The 18,853-nt window shown below is 45.4% G+C and overlaps 1 protein-coding gene across 1 annotated transcript in view; it reads right to left on the bottom strand.

Moving 5' to 3' along the window:
• The window catches only part of LOC116982077 (neurexophilin-1-like), a 62,856-nt gene extending 46,116 nt beyond the window's left edge, over positions 1-16,740 (bottom strand). The window contains exon 1 of the mRNA XM_033035371.1: positions 16,478-16,740. Coding sequence (XP_032891262.1) covers positions 16,478-16,531 — 54 coding nt within the window. The 5' untranslated portion in view covers positions 16,532-16,740. The remainder of the gene's footprint in view (positions 1-16,477) is intronic.
• Positions 16,741-18,853: the final 2,113 nt, after the last annotated feature.

Raw genomic sequence — 18,853 nt, forward strand, 5'->3', positions numbered from 1 at the left:
CCCGTTTCCATCCACATCCTAAAGACGTGCAGGTTCTCAGGGTAATTGGGCTCTGTGAAATTGCCTTTATTGTGCAGAGAAAGTTGGATAGCATGGAACTAGAGAACGGGTGGTTGATGGTCGGCGTGGACTCGGTGGGCCGAAGGGCATGTCACCATGCTGTATCTCTAAACTAAACCAAGCACTTGGTGAATGAGGTAAGTAAGGGGGGAGAAGCTTGTTTTTGGTCTCTTCCTTCGGGGGGATGCGACCTTTCTTGTCGTATCCCCTGTCTCCGTCTCCATCTGCGCAGATGCCTAATGGCGGAGCTGGCGGCCTCCAACGGGGACCGACCTCGAGGCTCTGGAGGCAGAGCCAGCCAGGACTTACCAGCGCGAGGCTGGCTGACTTTGGGGCTGTGGTGGCGTTCCGGTGGCCCGACTTCGGGGCTGTGGTGGCGTTGCGGTGGCGGAGGCCCGACTTCGGGGCTGTGGTGGCGTTCCGGTGGCGGCGACCCGATTTCGGGGCTGTGGTGGCATTCCGGTGGCGGCGGCCCGACTTCGGGTCTGTGGTGGCGGCGGCCCGACTTTGGGGCTGTGGTGGCGTTCCGGCGGAGGCGACCCAACTTCGGAGCCTCGGGGGCTCAGCCGCGGGGCCCAGTGGACGATAGCGTCGGGAGCTCGCAGGTCACAGGTTGGTGACCTGTTTTTCTGCGGCTCCCGCAACAACAGCTTCGTCTGCTGGACTGGAGGGCGGCAGCTTCGACCGCCCCGGGCCGTGGAATTGAACCGGCCCGTTCGCGGAGCTCGGATTCAGCCGCGGGACTTGCTTGCCATCACCCGGCGGGGTCACAACGTCGGAGGCCTGGATCGCCTCAGCGCAGAGGGAGAGCAAGGAAGGAAGAGATAAGGACTTTGGGACTTTTGCCTTCTATCACAGTGAGGAGGTGACTGGTGGACTCACTGTGGTGCATGTTAAACTGTGTTGAATGTGTGTTTTGTTGTTTTGTTCTATGTTATGACTGCAAGGTTAAACCATTTTGTTGTACTGTAAATGTGCAATGACAATAAAGTTGAATCTAATCTAATCTAATTTAATCCAAATATAATGTAAAAAGGCTCATACATTTCACCCTGAAAAACATCAGATGTAGGACTATGTGATTTCTAAGAGTTAGATAGACATTGAACACAGTTACATATGAGCTCTTGGAATTGAGTTACCTTTTGAATACCACAATGTAATGTATTTCTTTAGTCACCATATTAGTCATTGCAATACCTGGTGCATTATATTGGCGTAAATATATAGTGGTTAGATGCCGCAAGCTGAAAGTGTTACACAACACTTTCCTCATGTCCCAATGTGACTTGTGGATGCAATTGAGACTGGAACTCCAAGATAAAGGTCAATATTCTCGATGGGATTATTATGTTTCATTCATATAACTACATTATTTCTGAATGTGTTGATTTCAACCTGAGAGCAGGCCGTTTGGACACAGCTCAGGCAAACACAGTTCCACACACAACTCGTTAGAGCTGTGGCAGAATTCGCAAGGAACTACAACTCAGGGTGTAATTTCATCTGTGTCAAATGAATTATTATTGATCAATGATTAGCATGCTTCATCAACTGTGGCTAACCTAATCAGCAGTAATCCTCGTTAGCACAGCTGAGTGAGTATATGTGTGTAAATTAATGCCATCTCCATGATGAAATTAAATTGTCAGCCAGAACATTAGCTTTCTCCTCCAAAGTATCTTATTCCAATTTAACCATGCCATATTTTACATTTGACGTAAAATTGAGGCACAAGGAGCAGCAGATGCGATAATCTTGTGTAGAACATAAAGTGCTGGAATAATCAGCGGGTCAGATAACAACTCATTAGGGGTAGTTGCTGCCTTATGCCCCTGTCCCACTTAGGAAACCTGAACGGAAACTTCTGGAGACTTTGCACCCCACCCAAGGTTTCCGTGCGGTTCCCGGAGGTTGCAGGTGGTTGCTGGAGGTTGCAGGTAATGGAAGCAGGTAGGGAGACTGACAAAAACCTCCAGGAACCTCACGGAAACCTTGGGTGGGGCGCAAAGTCTCCAGAGGTTTCCGTTCAGGTTTCCTAAGTGGGACAGGGGCATTACAGCGCCAGAGATCCGGGTTCAATCCTGGCTATGGGTGCTGTCTGTATGAAGTTTGTACGTTCTCCCCGTGACCTGTGTAGGTTTTCACCTGGAAATCCAGTTTCCTCCCAGATTCTGAAGATATACAGGTTTGTAGGTTAATTGGCTTGGTAAAAATTGTAAATTGTCCCCAGTGTGTGTAAGATACTGCTAGTGTGCAAGAATCACTGGTCGGTGCGGACTCAGTGGGTGAAGGCCCTGTTTCCATGCTGTATCACTAAGACTAAACTAAACTAATCTCTGGAGGACATGGATGGACACAAGGCAATGCAGATGCTGGGACACAAGGAACTGGCCCATGTCCTCCAGAGATTCTGCCTGACCCGCTGGGTTACTTCCAGCACTTTGTGTTCTATGTTAAATAAAATGTTCTGAATTCCTTTAAAAAAAAGTGATGTACTTTTATCTTATTGAGAAGGATATTTTCCTAATGCCATATAGGTGAGTAAACAGTACTCCATGACTCCATGTAGGAAGGAAGTGCAGATGCTGTTGAAGAAGGGTCTCAGCCTGAAACGTCACCCATTCCTTCTCTCTGCAGATGCCGATTTACTCCATCATCTTAAGTCTACCCCATGATTCCAACTCCACTGCTTCTGTCCATGCTAGATTCCATTATCCCCCCCTTCAGAGTGAGATGCTCTGCTACTGTGGGGCAGTGCCACCTAATGGCCTGTCTGAACATTGAGCACTCTTAGCTCAAGATATGCAGGAAGGAACTGCAGATACTGGTTTAAACCGAAGATAGACATGAAAAGCTGGAGTAACTCAGCGGAACAGGCAGCATCTCTGGAGAGAAGGACTAGGTGGTGATTCAGGTTAAGGGTCTTGTCGCGAAACATAACCTATTCCTTTTCTCCAGAGATGCTGTCTGACCTGCTGAGTTACTCCAGCTTTTTGTGTCTATCTTCTAGCTCAGGATGTGTTTGATGGACAGATTACTTAGCGTATGCAGGCTCATGAGCTTTCCACGCTCCAGTCCCTGGTAACGAAAATCAGCACTCCAGCTGATAAATGTACAAAATCACTGCAGTATCTGACATGATGAGATACTGATCTCTGTCAGTTTGTTCCAGGAATAAATCAGTTACATCTTCCTCTCCCTTGTCTCCTGGTGGCTCATTAGAGCCCAGACATGGAACAGTCTGCCCATGTCCTCCTACACCGGTGGATTTTTTTTTTTCCTTACTCAGAAAATTGAGGTACTCATTACTAGCTAGTCCGGCACTTATTGCTCAGCAAGGGACCATGTGTAAATGGATTTAAAAAAAGCTACATCAATCTGCACGGCAGAGCCAGGTGAGATGGGAGAAGCATTTCTTGCAATATAGGCAAAAAAAGACACAAAGTGCTGGAGTAACTCAGCAGGTCAGGCAGCATCAATGGAGAACATGGATAGATGACATTTAGACCCAGTCCGAAACGTTGCCCATCCCTGTTCTCCAGAGATGTTGCATGATCTGCTGAGTTACTCCAGCACTTTGTGTCTTTTTTGTACAGTTCCTTGTCTCTACATTTCATGAAATCTGCTTGCTTTGTGATGTTTTCTTTGTTAACTCTCAAAAATATTGATTGCAGTCCAAAGTATTATTTGTGTTTGATTACATATTGCCAGATTAACTCCTTTCATTATTTCTGATGTTGATTATTTCCAGTTTTCATCCATACCTGCAGAATTGATCGGGGCTATAGGTTTATATGTTCAGCTGTTTGCACAGAACTTCATATCTGGGATCTGGGACTCGGGATCATTCATTATTCAAAAGGTGAAAAATCTTGCAGGTTTCAACCTCCACGACATACTCCCATTACATGGACATCCGTGCCTAGAGATGGCATTCATACAAACCTATCCTAAGCAATTTGAAACCGCTCTTTGTGGCACAAAGGCACCGCTAGTTGAACTGCTGCCTCACAGCATCAGTGACCCCGGCTCATTTCTGACCTCCAGCACTGCATTTTCTCGTTATGACTGCGTGGGTTTTCTCTGGGTGCTCCACTCTCCCCCCACATCCCACAGGCATGCAGGTTGGAAGATTATTGAAGTACTTTAATTTGCCCCTTGCATGTAATTGAGTGGTAGAGATTGCGGGGAAGTGGAGGACAAGGGAGAGAGCGAGATTTATGAGGATTTGGGGAGAATCAATAGGATTAGATTATTAGTTTATAATGGTGCCATAGGCCACAATGGGCTCAATGGGCTGAAGGACCTATTTCTGCACAGTATAACTATGAAATTGGAAATCTAATTGCTTGGCTAAGTGTTTCATGAAAGGCATAATGTTAATAACAAAGAATAGTGATGGAATGTAGGCAAGAAGGTTGGATTACAAGAGTAAGGAAGTCTTTGTACAATTGCACTGGTCCTTGGTAAAAGTTGCCTGAAATATTTCATGCACCTTGTGAAGTGTGGCGGTAAGTTTGAATTCTGGTGTATGCCTTATTCCTGTTTGTTTAAAATATTGCTTAATATATATTATCACATCATGAAAGTAATCATCATAAAACCAACCTTTCCTGTTTAATTTATATTTCAGAAGTGTCCACACTTCCAAGACAGAAATTGAACTATTTATTCAAAGCCGCACATCAAGCCTCTTCCTTTCTATATTTTAAATTGCCATCACAATGTTAGGGTCTTACACTTTGCTTAGTTTAGTTTATTGTCTCATGTACCGAGGTATAGTGAAAAGCTTTTTTTTCTTACTCAGCAGAAATACTATAAATGATTGCAATCAAGCCATTTAGAGTTGTTTAAGAAGGAACTGCAGATGCTGGACAATCGAAGGTAGACAAAAATGCTGGAGAAACTTAGCAGGTGAGGCAGCATCTATGGAGCGCAGGAAATAGGCAATGTTTTGGGTCGAAACCCTCTTCAGACTGATCTGAACCAATTTACAGTGTACAGTTGCAGGATAAAGGGAATAATGTATCTGCTGTTGGCGTCAGTTCATGCTATTGGAGCAGAGTTAGACCAATCAGCCCATCAAGACTATTCTGCCATTCAATCATGGCTGATCTATCATTCCCTCTCAAACCCATTCTCCTGTCTTCTTCCCATAACCCTGACCCACGCAGTGACCTTGGAGTGGAATTTTAAAAGAATGGAATGATTGTGGTTGCAATTCAGCTTCTGGGACCAGCATGTAGAGAGTTGCCTGGCTTGGGGTTATGACCTTATGACCTTAACGGGCTCAAATATTGTGAACCTGGTTACCCCTGCAATGATTTGCTGACCAGCCTGCCCCAACATCCAACTAAACAATCGGATAATCAAGAATATGATCATTGTATTTCATTGCTTCATAATTCATTAAGCTACCTTTATTGCACAGCCAGAGGGTGGTGAATCTGTGGAATTCATTGCCATAGAAGGCTGCGGAGGCCAAGTCATTGGATATTTTTAAGGCAGAGATTGACAGATTCTTGATTCGTACGGCTGTCAAGGGTTATGGGGAGAAGGCTGGAGTATGGAGTTGAGAGGGAATGATAGATCAGCCATGATTGAATGGCGGAGCAGACTAGATGGGGCGAATGGCATAATTCTGCTCCAATAACTTATGAACTTATGAGTCTAAAAACGTATGGAACTATCAGTTATGATTGAATTCATCTGATTTAAACTGCAGAGTTTATCTATTAGTATAAATAATACATTAGTAATGCTTCACTCATCTATGGGTCATTGCACTCAGAATGAACAAGGGCTCTCCTATGTTTAAGCCTTGTGGTTATAAAGACTTAACTCATTTGAGAATCTTTGCTGAACCCGATTCACACAGTATGTTAGTATTTTGTGATCATGTCTGGAAAAGACATTAGGTTATCTCAATCCACACTGTGGGAGATACTTAATGAACGCCTTATTATTTACAGTGAATGGAAAATATCATCAAACCTGGGTTATGTATTAAACCTCCGTTAATAAACATCACTGGTCAAAATGGACCACTGTTTCAAAGTAAAATGTGGAAAAAAAAAATTTCTGTAATGAACTACTTCTGTGAAGAGGTGTCACAAAACATCCTGGACTCTGAAACTATCTTGACTAAATTTAGCTTTGAAACCAAGTAATTCATTTACTTTTACTTGGTTTCTGTTTTGTGGCTGTTTTGTGGCCAAAGTTCCACTCTTGGTCGAAATTCTACAAGGAACATCCATAAGTCCAATGTGATAATGCGGGAAAACCAGCAAAGTTATTTGAAACATCTACAGTAATTTGCGCAAAGGAGAGAAATATCACAGTGTAGGAAGGAACTGCAGATGCTGGTTTATACTGCAGATAGACACAAAATGCTGGAGTAACTCAGTGGGACAGGCAGCATCTCTGGATAGGAAAGGGTGACTTTCCGGGTTGAGACCTTTCTTCCTCTGGATTTTGGGGAGAAGATACGGGTTGAGACCCTTCTTCAGACTGAGAGTCTGGCTAACAATGATCCATTCACTCCCGATTAAATTTTATCTCTATACGCTTCGTTGTCACCTTCCCCTAGCTAACAATGGTCTATTCTACATGTTCCTAGAACAACATCCCTTTTGATGTCTTGTTTTCACACCTTACCCTTCCATATCTCTGTGTCTCCATCTCCACTGACTCTCAGTCTGAAGAAGGCTCTTGACCCAAAATGTCACCCATTCCTTCTTTCCAGAGATGCTGCCTGTCCCGCTGAGTTATGCCAGCGAATTTCTATCACAGCATCACAGTTTTCTTTTATACCATATGCTTCAAAAGGAGTTACTTAACCTTTTAGTTTTTATTGACCCAAAATTGGTCCCGTAAAATATCCAAGAATTTTTGATTAAAGCAATATTCATTTATTTTCTTCCCAAGGCAAAGCTCCTGCCATCAAGCCCAACCCCTACCCTACAGAAAAGGCCAGAAACGCACATCATACTTACTCAGAATGAAGACACAAAGCCTTGGCTCTATTCTTTGCAATCCAGTTAACACACAATGGATGTGGGCAATTTAAAAATTAATTTGCATTTTAAAAGCTCACAGCGTAACAAATTATCACCGTATCCAAAATAAAAACAGGATCTAGGTTATTGTTGTGATTGATATTCATTTTGGAAACATGAATGTAGTTAATTTAGATTGAGAGATACAGCATGGAAACAGGCCCTTCAGCCCACTGAGTCTACACAGATCATCGATCAGCCATTCACACAAGTTCTATGATATCCCACTTTCACATCCACTCCCTACACACCAAGGGCATTTTATTGCAGAGGCTAATTAAACTACAAACTTGCACGTCTTTCTGAGGTGGGCGGACACCAGTGCACCCGGAGAAAAGACACACGGTCATAGGAGGGAGTGCAAACTCCACACAGACAGCACGCAAGGTCAGGATAGAACCCGCATCTCTGGCATTATGAGGCAGCAGCTCGAACCCACTGTGCCACTGTGCCAGCCATACATAGACAGGATATTCTGAATTCTACATTTTTAGTAGACATTCCCTGGCTCCCCAGTTACCTGCTACAGAGACAGAAGCAATGGAAAGATCCATGTCCATGAAATAATCTAAGCCATGGGTGCAATTAGAATTGATTAGGCTATCCCTGCGTTTTAGAGATGGAGATCGTGGGAGGATTGTGTTCTCATTTAAACATCTATTAGCATTTACTGCATGAATAAAACAGTTGGTCTGCCTCTGCTGACCAGATTAATGTGATTGAACACTGCAAATTTTCTGTTTTTCTCCATCAAACATTGATGCATAGTGTGCTAAAGGAGAGAGGCAAGTGTCATCATTCCCTTAAGTTAGATAATATTTGCCGTCACTGCAAGCCAGTGCTGAACTGCATTTGGTACGTCCAACCAAACAAATAAAAATATCAATTTCCTGTATGAAAATGTTGAAATTGTGCACCATTTTAAGACAAGTCAGTCTCATCTTTGGTGGTTAGGTCACAGTTAGGTGAAAGTGAACATTTTCTTGTACAAAGTCTTTGTTGCATTTTGCTCACTGCTACATTGTTGCGCATTCTGTTCAGCTAAATCATTCACGTATGTTGCGGCTTCTCTTTGACTCCACCTTGAAGCCGGGCTGGTAATCGTGTTTGGCTTTTCCTGAGATTACATCAGTTTTCCCTTCACATATTCCATGGGTAATTCCTTTTGCCTCCAATTATTCATTGCAACTCCTGAAAATTGACACCACTGCAGTAATTAATACCCTAGAGTCATAGAGTCATCGAAACAGGCCCTTTGGCCCAACTTGCCCGCACCGGCCAACATGTTCCAGCCACACAAGTCCCACCTGCCTGCGTTTGGCCAAGATTCCTCCAAACCTGCCCTATCCATGCTTTATCTAACTGTTCCTTAAATGTCGGGATAGTCCCTGTCTCAATTACCTCCTCTGGCAGCTCGTTCCATATATCCACCACCCTTTGTGTGAAAAGGTTACCCCTCAGATTGCTATTAAATCTTTTCCCCTTCACCTTAATTCTTTGGTCCTTGATTCCCCTACACTGGGCAATAAATTCTGTACATCTACCCGACCTATCCCTTTCATGATTTTATATACCTCTATAAGATCAGATAGTGTTGGAGTAAAATCAACGGGTCAGGCGGTATCTCTGGAGAAAAAGGATTTGTGAAGTTTTGGATCGGGACCCTTAATTAATATCCTTGCAACTTCTTGTCTACATTGTGTGGCAAAGTCTAATTCCTTGAACTAACAATAAGAGGCAGACACAAGGCTAATGTTGATGTTCATTTATAAACGTGGATAAGTGGATACTGTTTGAAATGATCAATGATCAGAATATCTCGCAACTAAATGCTACCTGGAAACATAAGTGAATTTACCACTCTGGGAACAAGTTGTACTATTTCCCAGTTTTTGCCAAGTTCCTGCCTTTTACCCGAGTTTACTCCCATCATTTCCTGGAGTATGGATGTACAGGTGCCGATATTTTTCTGACTGATTTAGATTTAGGTATATTATTGTCACCTTTACCGAGGTACAGTAAAAAAGCTTTGTCTTGCTTGCTAATCCAAGTAAATGATGTAATATTACTAGACTAAATGGGACCCGTTGGGTCCCAGCTTCACGCGGGAAGGCTGGTCCCCCAGGGCAATATTCCACTTCTCTGAGCGCAGCCTCTCCACTTTGGGGCTTCCGCAGGCAACGGCACTTCCGCAATCAGCGTGACCTTTGTACTCACCGGAAATTATGTAATAAGCGCAACCAGTCCACTACGCGGAAGTCACAAAATGAGTGGGACTTTTGAACCAAACACAGTCGGACCTAATAAAGCATTTATTCCTTCCAAACACAGTCGGACCTAATAAACCATTGCAGTTTCAAGCACAGATAGGGCAGCAGGCCAAACAACTCATGGCATTGTCATTAAGGGCTAACAAATCATTAATTGCAAGTACATTGCAGACTCACAGTTCAGCTGATTCACAGCTTAGAATGAGAGTCATAGCCTTGCCCTCGCGATCTTGCCGAGTAACTGAGTCACATCCAGGCATCCTGCCCCCCCCCCCCCCCCCCCCAGAAGGGACGTTACCTTCATCGCGGTGATTGACATGCGAGAGGATCTCAAGGTTTTTTAAACACTCATAACTTTTTTATTTTTCATCGATGGGAAAATTTCTCGGGGCCTGCTCAGCAGAGGAGAACTGTGAGTAAGATGGCCAAAAATCATAGCAATATATGGTAGTGTTTTTTTTAAATCAATATACAGCGCTGACAGGAAGTGGTCAAGATGAGTTTTAATTATATAGATACATAAATACAATCAAGCCAAACTCAAGTAGAGCATAAGTTCTAGGAGCAGAATTAGGCCATTATGCCCATCAAGTCTGTTCCGCCATTCAATCATGACTGATCTATCTTTCCCTCTCAACCCCATTCTCCAGCCTTCGCCCCATTACCCCAGACCCCCTTACTAATCAAAAATCTGTCAATCTTAAAAATATCCATTGACTTGGCCTCCACAGCCGTCTGTGGCAATGATATCCACAGTTTCACCACCCTCGAACTAAAGAAATTCTGCTTCTCCTTTCCATGTCCTTTTATTCTGAGGTGATGGCCTCTGGTCCTAGACCCTCCTGCTAGTGGAAATATCCTCTCCACATTCACTCTATCCAGGCCTTTCACTGTTGGGTAAGTTTCAATGAGGTCCCTCCTCTAAGGGCAAAGGGGAAGATACAGAATTCATAATATAGCTCTCAGCACTGTAATGCATCAGTTCCATAGAGTAACAATGGGGATGGAGGTGAATGGGACAATATCCAAACTTATGGAAAGATGTGGCAAATCGTCTGGTGTGGAATCAACAATCCCACATTCCTCTCTCAACCGCACAAACGATCTCATAACAGGCGATGCAAATGTTGCAATCCCTGGGGCACACAAACTGAACCCTCTGACACTTAGAGCCAGAGCTTCCTGCGTTTGCAGAGTGTCACATCCATCTTCTCAACCCCTCCAGCTCAGAGTGTGCAGATGGGAAGACAGTCGAGCTGGCAGACCCACCCCTGCAGGCAATCTCTGACCCACCTATTCTTCACTTCTACAAAACAACCCAATCCTTCCTGCAAAATTCTAACTTCTAGCTCGGAGAAATCGGGGATTAATATTAGCTGAGGTCAAGTTTTGAACTGTGATTCACTGCTTACCTTTCCAGCATCATCTTAACCAGTGCATTGCCACGATGGGAAGTCATTGGCATGTCAAAGGACTCTTCAGGCAACTGAATAAGTTTACTGTGGAATTTTATTACACGTTGCAGATTAATAAAACGCCATCTCGCTTGCCCTGTAGTTGAAGGACAATATGATAAGCTTTACAGTATGATTTATGTTATATTTATGAATATGATCTCTTTAATCTGCTGCTAATTATCTGCATGTGAGTTAACAAGATCTTTCCAACACATGCAAACGTGGTCCATAAGACTGGATTCTATGAAAGGCAGCTGTGAGTGTTGGAAGATAGTGTAGATTTATGGAATTATACAGGATGGAAATAGGTCCCCACCTTGTTCACTGAATCCACATTGATCGATGAGCATGTGGATAATCCAACGACCCAGTGCTGCTCAAATTCTCAAATACTATTTCTCAAATTCTATTTTTGATTCTCCCCATATACCCATCAACTCCCACCAGATTCTACCATCCACTTTCACACCAGGGACAATTACAGGATGGGAATATCAATTACAGTTACAAGATCCCACCTGCCTGTCTTTGGGATGTGGGGGAAAAAAAGGAAACACCTGGAGGAAAATTCACCCTACGTCACAGGGAAAAGGTGCAAACTCCAGACATTGCGGTGCACACCTGGGTCACCGGCACCGTGAGGTAGCAGCACTACCTGCTGCATTACCAAGTCCCCTGGCACTAAACTTTATTCCCTTGTCATGTGTCTGTGCACTGTAAATGGCTCGGTTGTAATTATGCATTGTCTTTCCGCTGACTGGATAGCAGGCAACCAAAGCTTTTCACTGTACCTCGGCACAGGTGTGACAATAAACTAAACTGTAAACTTGGAACGATCTCCCTGTCCCTCCGAAAAATATGGGGATGCAACAGAAGAAATAAGGTGGCCAAGAAGGTAAAGGTAGACACAAAAAGCTGGATTAACTCCGCGGGACAAGCAGCATGAGAGAAGTAATGTGTGACGTTTTGGGATGAGACCCTTCTTCAGACAAGACAGACTTGACTCTTCTCAGACAAGAAGGTAAATAAAGACAGTGGGAGCTGCTGATGTTGGTTTACGAAAAGAAGACACAAAATGCTGGAGTAACTCAACGGGCCAGGAGGCATCTCTGGGGAACATGGATAGACGACGTTTCGGAACGGGAAGAAGGAAAAATAATTTAAATAATACGTAACATAATTAATCTTCAAGGGACTGAAGGACCCACTGCTGTTTTCCTATTCTTGCCTGAATTAGGCTGCCTAAATAAGCCTCTAATATCGCTGATCCGTTCGTACGATCTATCTACAGGGCTTATTTCTTAAAACTAATTATCTTTTCCTAATCCTTCATCTGAACAGGTTTTGGCTTCAAATATTATTTAGACACATCCTGTGTCATAACAGATTCCGTTGTAATAGTTACCAAAATCTTAACAAAGTTGGTAAAACTCTTTTCAATGTAAAATAAGCACGATGAAAAGAAATCGGTGTAAATTTAATGCTGCTATTTAATCGCGGGAGTTAGCTGATGTTAATCCAGCTCAGATATCACTTTTATGGTTTATGCTATTTTGAACCCCCCTGAATGAAACACTGCTGTATAATGCATTTGCAGGAATCCATCATCATTGTGAGAGGCTGATAGAAACAAATTTGTCTTCAGCAAGGTGTAAAGGGAATTCATCACTCAAGGATTTAAATGTCACTTGACTTGCATGGCCTTCAGAACTGACACTTGGAAATTATTTTCCTCATTAACATTTTAGTTGGCAAATACATCGTGGTCTGGGAATTCTAAGTACACAGTTAACCTCCCATTGTCAGTCAAAATGGACAGGGAGGTTTAATGTGAAAAGGCAATCTAATTGTTTTATAAGGATGAAAATATATTCAACCCATTTTATTATCATCTCTGGTGATTTACTGTTCAAATAATGAGCGCTAATAATATTATGAAGGCAAATGGCTGAGAGAGAAGTCTGAAGCTGACACTGTACTGAAACCAGATTAAGATACATACAATTGAAATCATGCGATCATCAAGAACACTTTACGTTCATGGGAGAAAGCATTTTTTCGAGATGCATCGCCGCATGGTCCGTCCAAGACCGCAAGAAATTACAGAGAATTGTGGACGCAGCCCAGACCATCACAAAAACCAACCTCCCTTCCATTGACTCCATCTACACTTCACGCTGCCTCGGCAAAGCCAGCAGCATAATCGAGGAAAGGTTGCACACTGGCCTCTCCCTCTTCTCCCCTCTCCCATCAGGCAAGAGATACAGAAGTGTGAAAACGCATACCTCCAGATTCAGGGACAGTTTCTTCCCAGCTGTTATCAGGCAACTGAACCATCCAACCAACAACTAGAGCGCAGTCCCAAACTACTATTTTGGTGTGGGAGATTGCAATCTTCACGTGGTTCACCCTGTTTCGACGAATGCAATCAACCCGACGTGCACAAACAAATAGGTGTAGTGTGTTGGTGTCTACAACTTTAGGCTGTACACGCCATAGGCAAGAAGCAGAAGAAGCTACTGTCTACCTCATTGGAGATCCTCGGACTATCTTTAACCGGACTTACATAGAAACATAGAAAATAGGTGCAGGAGTAGGCCATTCGGCCCTTCGAGCCTGCACCGCCATTCAATATGATCATGGCTGATCATCCAAATCAATATCCCATTCTCTCCATACCCCCTGATCCCTTTAGCACTTTACAGGACTTTATCTTGCACTAAACGTTATACCTTTTACCATGAGTATGTACACTGGGGATGGTTTGATTGTAATCATGTATTGTCTTTCTGCTGACTGGTTAGCACGCTACGAATGCATTTCACTTTGCCTCGGTACACGTGACAATAAACTAAACTAATAGCCGCACCCATTTCATATTCATTCACTACCGCCTGGATTCACAGTGTATTTATAGCACCACTGTATCACCATTGTAAACAAACCAACTGTGCCAATTGCATCATCGTCAGTTGGATAGTTTAGAGGTTCATGAACGCTGAGTAATGTGAATCTCAATCCAAGGTTGACATTGCACCTGCACCAGATAACTCCGACCCCATTATGTGACAAATATTGTTTAAAAAAGAATGAACCCAGAAATGACAGAATTAAGTAGGTTAAAATTAATCCCAATTATCTACAGTGCTTATTAATGCAATGATGATGGGCGTTGGGATTCACTGGCTCGCTTGCTTTTCCTCTCAATGGCCTATATTTTAGAGTGATTAGGACATTGTGTGTTTGTTTTTTTAAATCACTCACAAGTTAATAAACGCAGTCTGTAAACTGCAACGTTACAAGCGGCATCCCGGGATTTTTTTTTTACCGTATAACCTAAATGGGGTGCCTGACAGGTTGCGGTGTCCGATGGCGCGCCAGACACCTTTGACTTCGAGGTGGACCTCCCTGTGTGACGGTTCAACGACTGGCAATCGGCCAATGAGTTTCACACCAAGGAGGCGAGTCATCCGTGGGGTTGAATGCGATCTGGGTTGGCTGGGGCGGGGCAGGGAGGGAGAGAGGAGCAGAGCCTGGCCGCTCATTCCATCAATGCTCACTGGTCTAGGTAACTCTGGAAGCAGGAGAGATACAATCTCGTGTTCAAAAGGGAACTGCAGATGCTGGAATATCGAAGGTACACAGAATTGCTGGGGAAACTCAGCGGGTGCAGCAGCATCTATGGAGCGAAGGAAATAGGCGACGTTTCGGGCCGAAACCGAAACCGGGTCTGAAGAAGGGTTTCGGCCCGAAACGTCGCCTATTTCCTTCGCTCCATAGATGCTGCTGCACCCGCTGAGTTTCCCCAGCAATTCTGTGTACCTGAGATACAATCTCAGTTAACCCTTCAGCTACTGCCTCTGAAAGACTAGCGAGCGGTCCGACACATCTGGGGCATTGGCTGGTGGCCAAAGAAGAGAAGACCTTTCACCTGCAGAGGAGCATCCTGAGATGTGTTTTCCAGGGAATGCTGACGCGGGCTGAAGTTTGGAGATTCCCGAGATACCGGAGTAATGAGGACAAAGGAGGCGCTCCTTTAATTCCCAGGGCTCCCACCCCAATCCCCAGCAAACACGACCAGCGTGTGAGACACCTCGGCCCATCAACACAGCGCGCTGTAGTACCATAAGGAACTTCAGATGCTGGTTTACATTAAAAAAGACACGAAGAGCTGGAGTAACTCCAGCAACATCGCTGGAGAACGGGTGTGTGTGGGGTGGGGGTGGGGGACGTTTCGGGTCTGGACCCTTCTTCTGACTAAGTGTAGGGGTAGAAGAGAGGCGGGATAAAGTCAGTCTGAGGAAGGGTCCCGACCCGAAACGCCATTCATCCTTTTCCTTCAGGGATGCCGCGTGACCCGCTGAGTTACTCCAGCGCTTTTTTCTGTATCTCTGGCAAGTAATAGCTGAATACAGGTGAGAAAGCACAGAGATGGCGTGAGACAAAAGGATTGAAGAGTTACGAATTATGAAGCTGGAGGAAGTAATGGAAGGTGTGTGTGTGTGTGTGTGTGTGTGTGGGGGGGGGGGGGGGTGGTCAATAAATAGATACATGTACAGGTGCAGAGGGGAGAGAGGATGGAGGAGGGAGTGGTTAGTTGCCACTAATTGGAGAATTTAATGCTCACACACACACACACACACACACATATAGGCTGTAAACTGCCTGAACTCGCTGGCTCTGTTTGACGGGAGGTTCAGACAAATGCGGGTTTCTGAAGAATTATGATGAAGGATCTCGACCCGAAACGTCTCCCCCATTCCTTCTCTCCAGCGATGCTGCCCGTCCCCGCTGAGTTAGACCAACAATTTTGTTTCACTCGTCGGGTGTCTGAACCCGGACTTTGTTGACCCGGTCAGCCCCAGTCCTTGACCCCGGTCTCTCCCAATATCACCATCGCCAGCGGGAAGAGCAGCCGGTGGACCGCGACCCCCGAGCTGTAAAGACGGAGACGCAGATATCAAACTTACACCTTCAACCCCCCACGGGTGTGAGCGCAGTGCGGGTGGGGGGATCTCCGGCTCCAGCTCCGTCACTGCTTCTCCCGGGTCCCTGTCAAGCACTGCCTCGCTGGGACAGCGCTGCTGAGCGACGCGCCGTCCAACAAAACTCTCCGCCTGTTTCACGCTAGGAATTCACTCGTTCTTATCACTCAGAGCGATCTGTTTTTAAGTTTGTTTTGTTTCCGAGTGGAAACAAGTCGCGCTTTGCGTTAAATAGACAAGTGTAGGAAGGAACTGCAGATGCTGGTTTAAACCGAAGATAGACACAAAATGCTGGAATAACTCAGCGGGACGGGCAGCGTCTCTGGAGAGAAGGAACGGGTGGCGTTTCGGGTCGAGACCCTTCTTCAGACTCAAATAGACAAGGTTCAGGAAGGGTCTCGACCCGAAACGTCTCCCGTTCCTTCTCTCCAGGGATGCTGCCTGTCCCGCTGAGTTACTCCAGCATTTTGTGTCTATCTTCGGTTTAAACCAACATCTGCAGTTCCTTCTTACACAGGTTCGGGTTTAGTTACAGATGGACGAGAGGTGAGCATTAGAGTGAGACGGTGCCCAGGATCCGCCGACTACGGGCGGTTTGGGCTCTGTCTCCCCGTTAACTCTCCGCTAACCCCGGGCTGTCTTACCAGGTGTAGACTGTGCTGGAGCAGCAGAACAAGGCACCAGTGTTGGGCTCGCATCTTCCCTGCGAACTCGCTGGCTCCTCGGGCGTGTGTTGCCTTCACAGTTGGCACCTGGTATCCGGGGTGAGCTCAGACTGCAGCCGTCTCACCATCGCTTAGGCTTCACCGGCACACGGAGCAAGGCACACCTTCCTCGCCCACCTCGCTCGTTGGCGGGAGCTGGGACCCGGCTCCCCTCTCCTGTAACCTCCCTCCCGCGGAGCCTTGCCTGCAGAGCCGAGCGCCGCCTCTCCCTCCCTCTAACACTGGGTCCAAGTCCCATCTCTCCAGTGGCAGCCAAACTCCGACACGCCGTGCAGGATCATCACTGGATCTGCCGGCTGCTGCCTCGGTGATCACACAGCCCGATTGGAAGGCGAGCCGGCAGCTGGGGATCCGCCAAGCCAATGGTCTTACTCTAGATGTTCCTTCAAAAGCGAGGAGCAAGTGGTCAGGACCACGAGAAAGCCGGTCTGTCCTGTAACCCACAAGACGTTGTCCAGTGTATATATACTGCACGTGATCACATCACCGTGCCACAGCAGTTCACAAAGAAAGACTGTGCGATTGTCAATGGTCTATCTAAATATAGCACCAATTAACAAGCAGGTACTCGATTCCTGCAGAGACCCTGTTTCGGGCGTCGGGGATTATGGGGGGAAGGCAGGAGAATGGGGTTGAGAGGTAAAGATAGATCAGCCATGATTGAATGGTGGGGTAGACTGGATGGGCCGAATGGCCTAATTCTGCTCCTATCACTTATCAAGATGTTGGGGAATACACTATTGTACGTTAAAAAAGTTTGGCCTCGGATGGTGAGAGGTGGCCCGGTTTAACAGAGGGGGCGGCGCGGTTTCCTCGTTCATCTCAAGATAGACACAAAGTGCTGGAGCAACTCGGCGGGTCGGGCAGCATCTCTAGAGAGAAGGGACCAGGTGACGTATCGGGTCGAGACCCGTCTTCAGACTACAGTTCGATCCGAAATGTCAGCGGTTCCCTTTTTCTCCAGAGATGCTGCCTGACCCGCTGAGTTACTTCAGCATTTCCTGTGTACCTTCGGTGTAAACCAGCACCTGCAGTTCCTTCCTGCACATTAACATGTTAGCTCTAGGCTGACTCAATTGGCACTTTAATCGAAGCAGATATTTGAACCGACTATGGTGGGTTGGCGTGGTGGGAAATACCCATTGAATGTAGAAGTTTAGAACAGGTCACAGTTTTTTCCGTTTTTAGTTTAGAGATACGTCCATCACCCATTCACACTGGTTCTACGTGATCCCGCTTTCTCATCCACTCCCTGCACACAATTTATAGAAATACATTAACCCGCAAGTCTTTGGGATGTGGGGAATGTACAAAATTATAAGAGGAATAGATCAGGTAAACTCAGAGTCTCTTGCCCAGAGTAGGGGAATCGAGAACCAGAGGACATAGGTTTAAGGGGGGAGTGGGGGCGTTTCCACGCTGTATGACTCTATGACTATGAAACCGGAGCACCCGGAGGAAACCCACGCCGTTACAGGGAGAACGTGCAAACTCCACACACACACACGGACAGCACCCGAGGTCAGGATTGAACTCAGTTCCCTGACGCTGTGAGGGCAACAGCTCCACCAGCTGTGCCAAAGTGTTTAGTTGATACGGGTGATTATTTTTATCTTTCCCAGTCTCTGTTAACCGTGTGCTTGAACAGGGGCGGCTGTGGTAGTCCAGGGGATGAATGTTGAGCTTTACAAAAGAACAAACAACTATTTGACAGTATATACAGTGGAACTGTACGCTATTTTGATGGCAGTTCGGTGGATGGAACAGGTGCAACCATGTAAAGTAATAATATGTAGCGACTCATTATCTGCAATCCAGAGTATTGGGTCTGGTGCATCCCATAGGTGGCCTGACTTAGTTTATGAAATCCTGCTACTATTAAGCCAAGTGACAAGGAGGGGCAGTGACGTGACTTTGTTGTGGGTCCCAGCACACATTGGTGTTCTAGGGAATGAAAAGGTGGATAAATTGGCAAAGGAGGCTGTAAAAAAAAAGAAACATAGAGGTAAACTTACAACTATCCAAATCTGAAGGAAAACACATTGTGTGGAAGAAAATAAATCAGGAATGGCAACAATACTGGGAACAGGAGACAAAGGGGAGACACATCTATTCGCTACAAAACAGAGTGGGCATTACAGCAAGAAGAGGGGGGAATAGGAGGGAACAGGTAGTATTAACAAGATTGAGGATAGGACACACTCACCTGAACAGCACATTAAAAATATTGGGAAAACACCGTACTGGGCTGTGTGAGGTATGCCATCAACCAGAAACAGTTCAGCATGCCCTAGT

The sequence above is a fragment of the Amblyraja radiata genome, chromosome 16, assembly GCF_010909765.2.
Source record: "Amblyraja radiata isolate CabotCenter1 chromosome 16, sAmbRad1.1.pri, whole genome shotgun sequence".
Lineage (NCBI taxonomy): Eukaryota > Metazoa > Chordata > Chondrichthyes > Rajiformes > Rajidae > Amblyraja > Amblyraja radiata.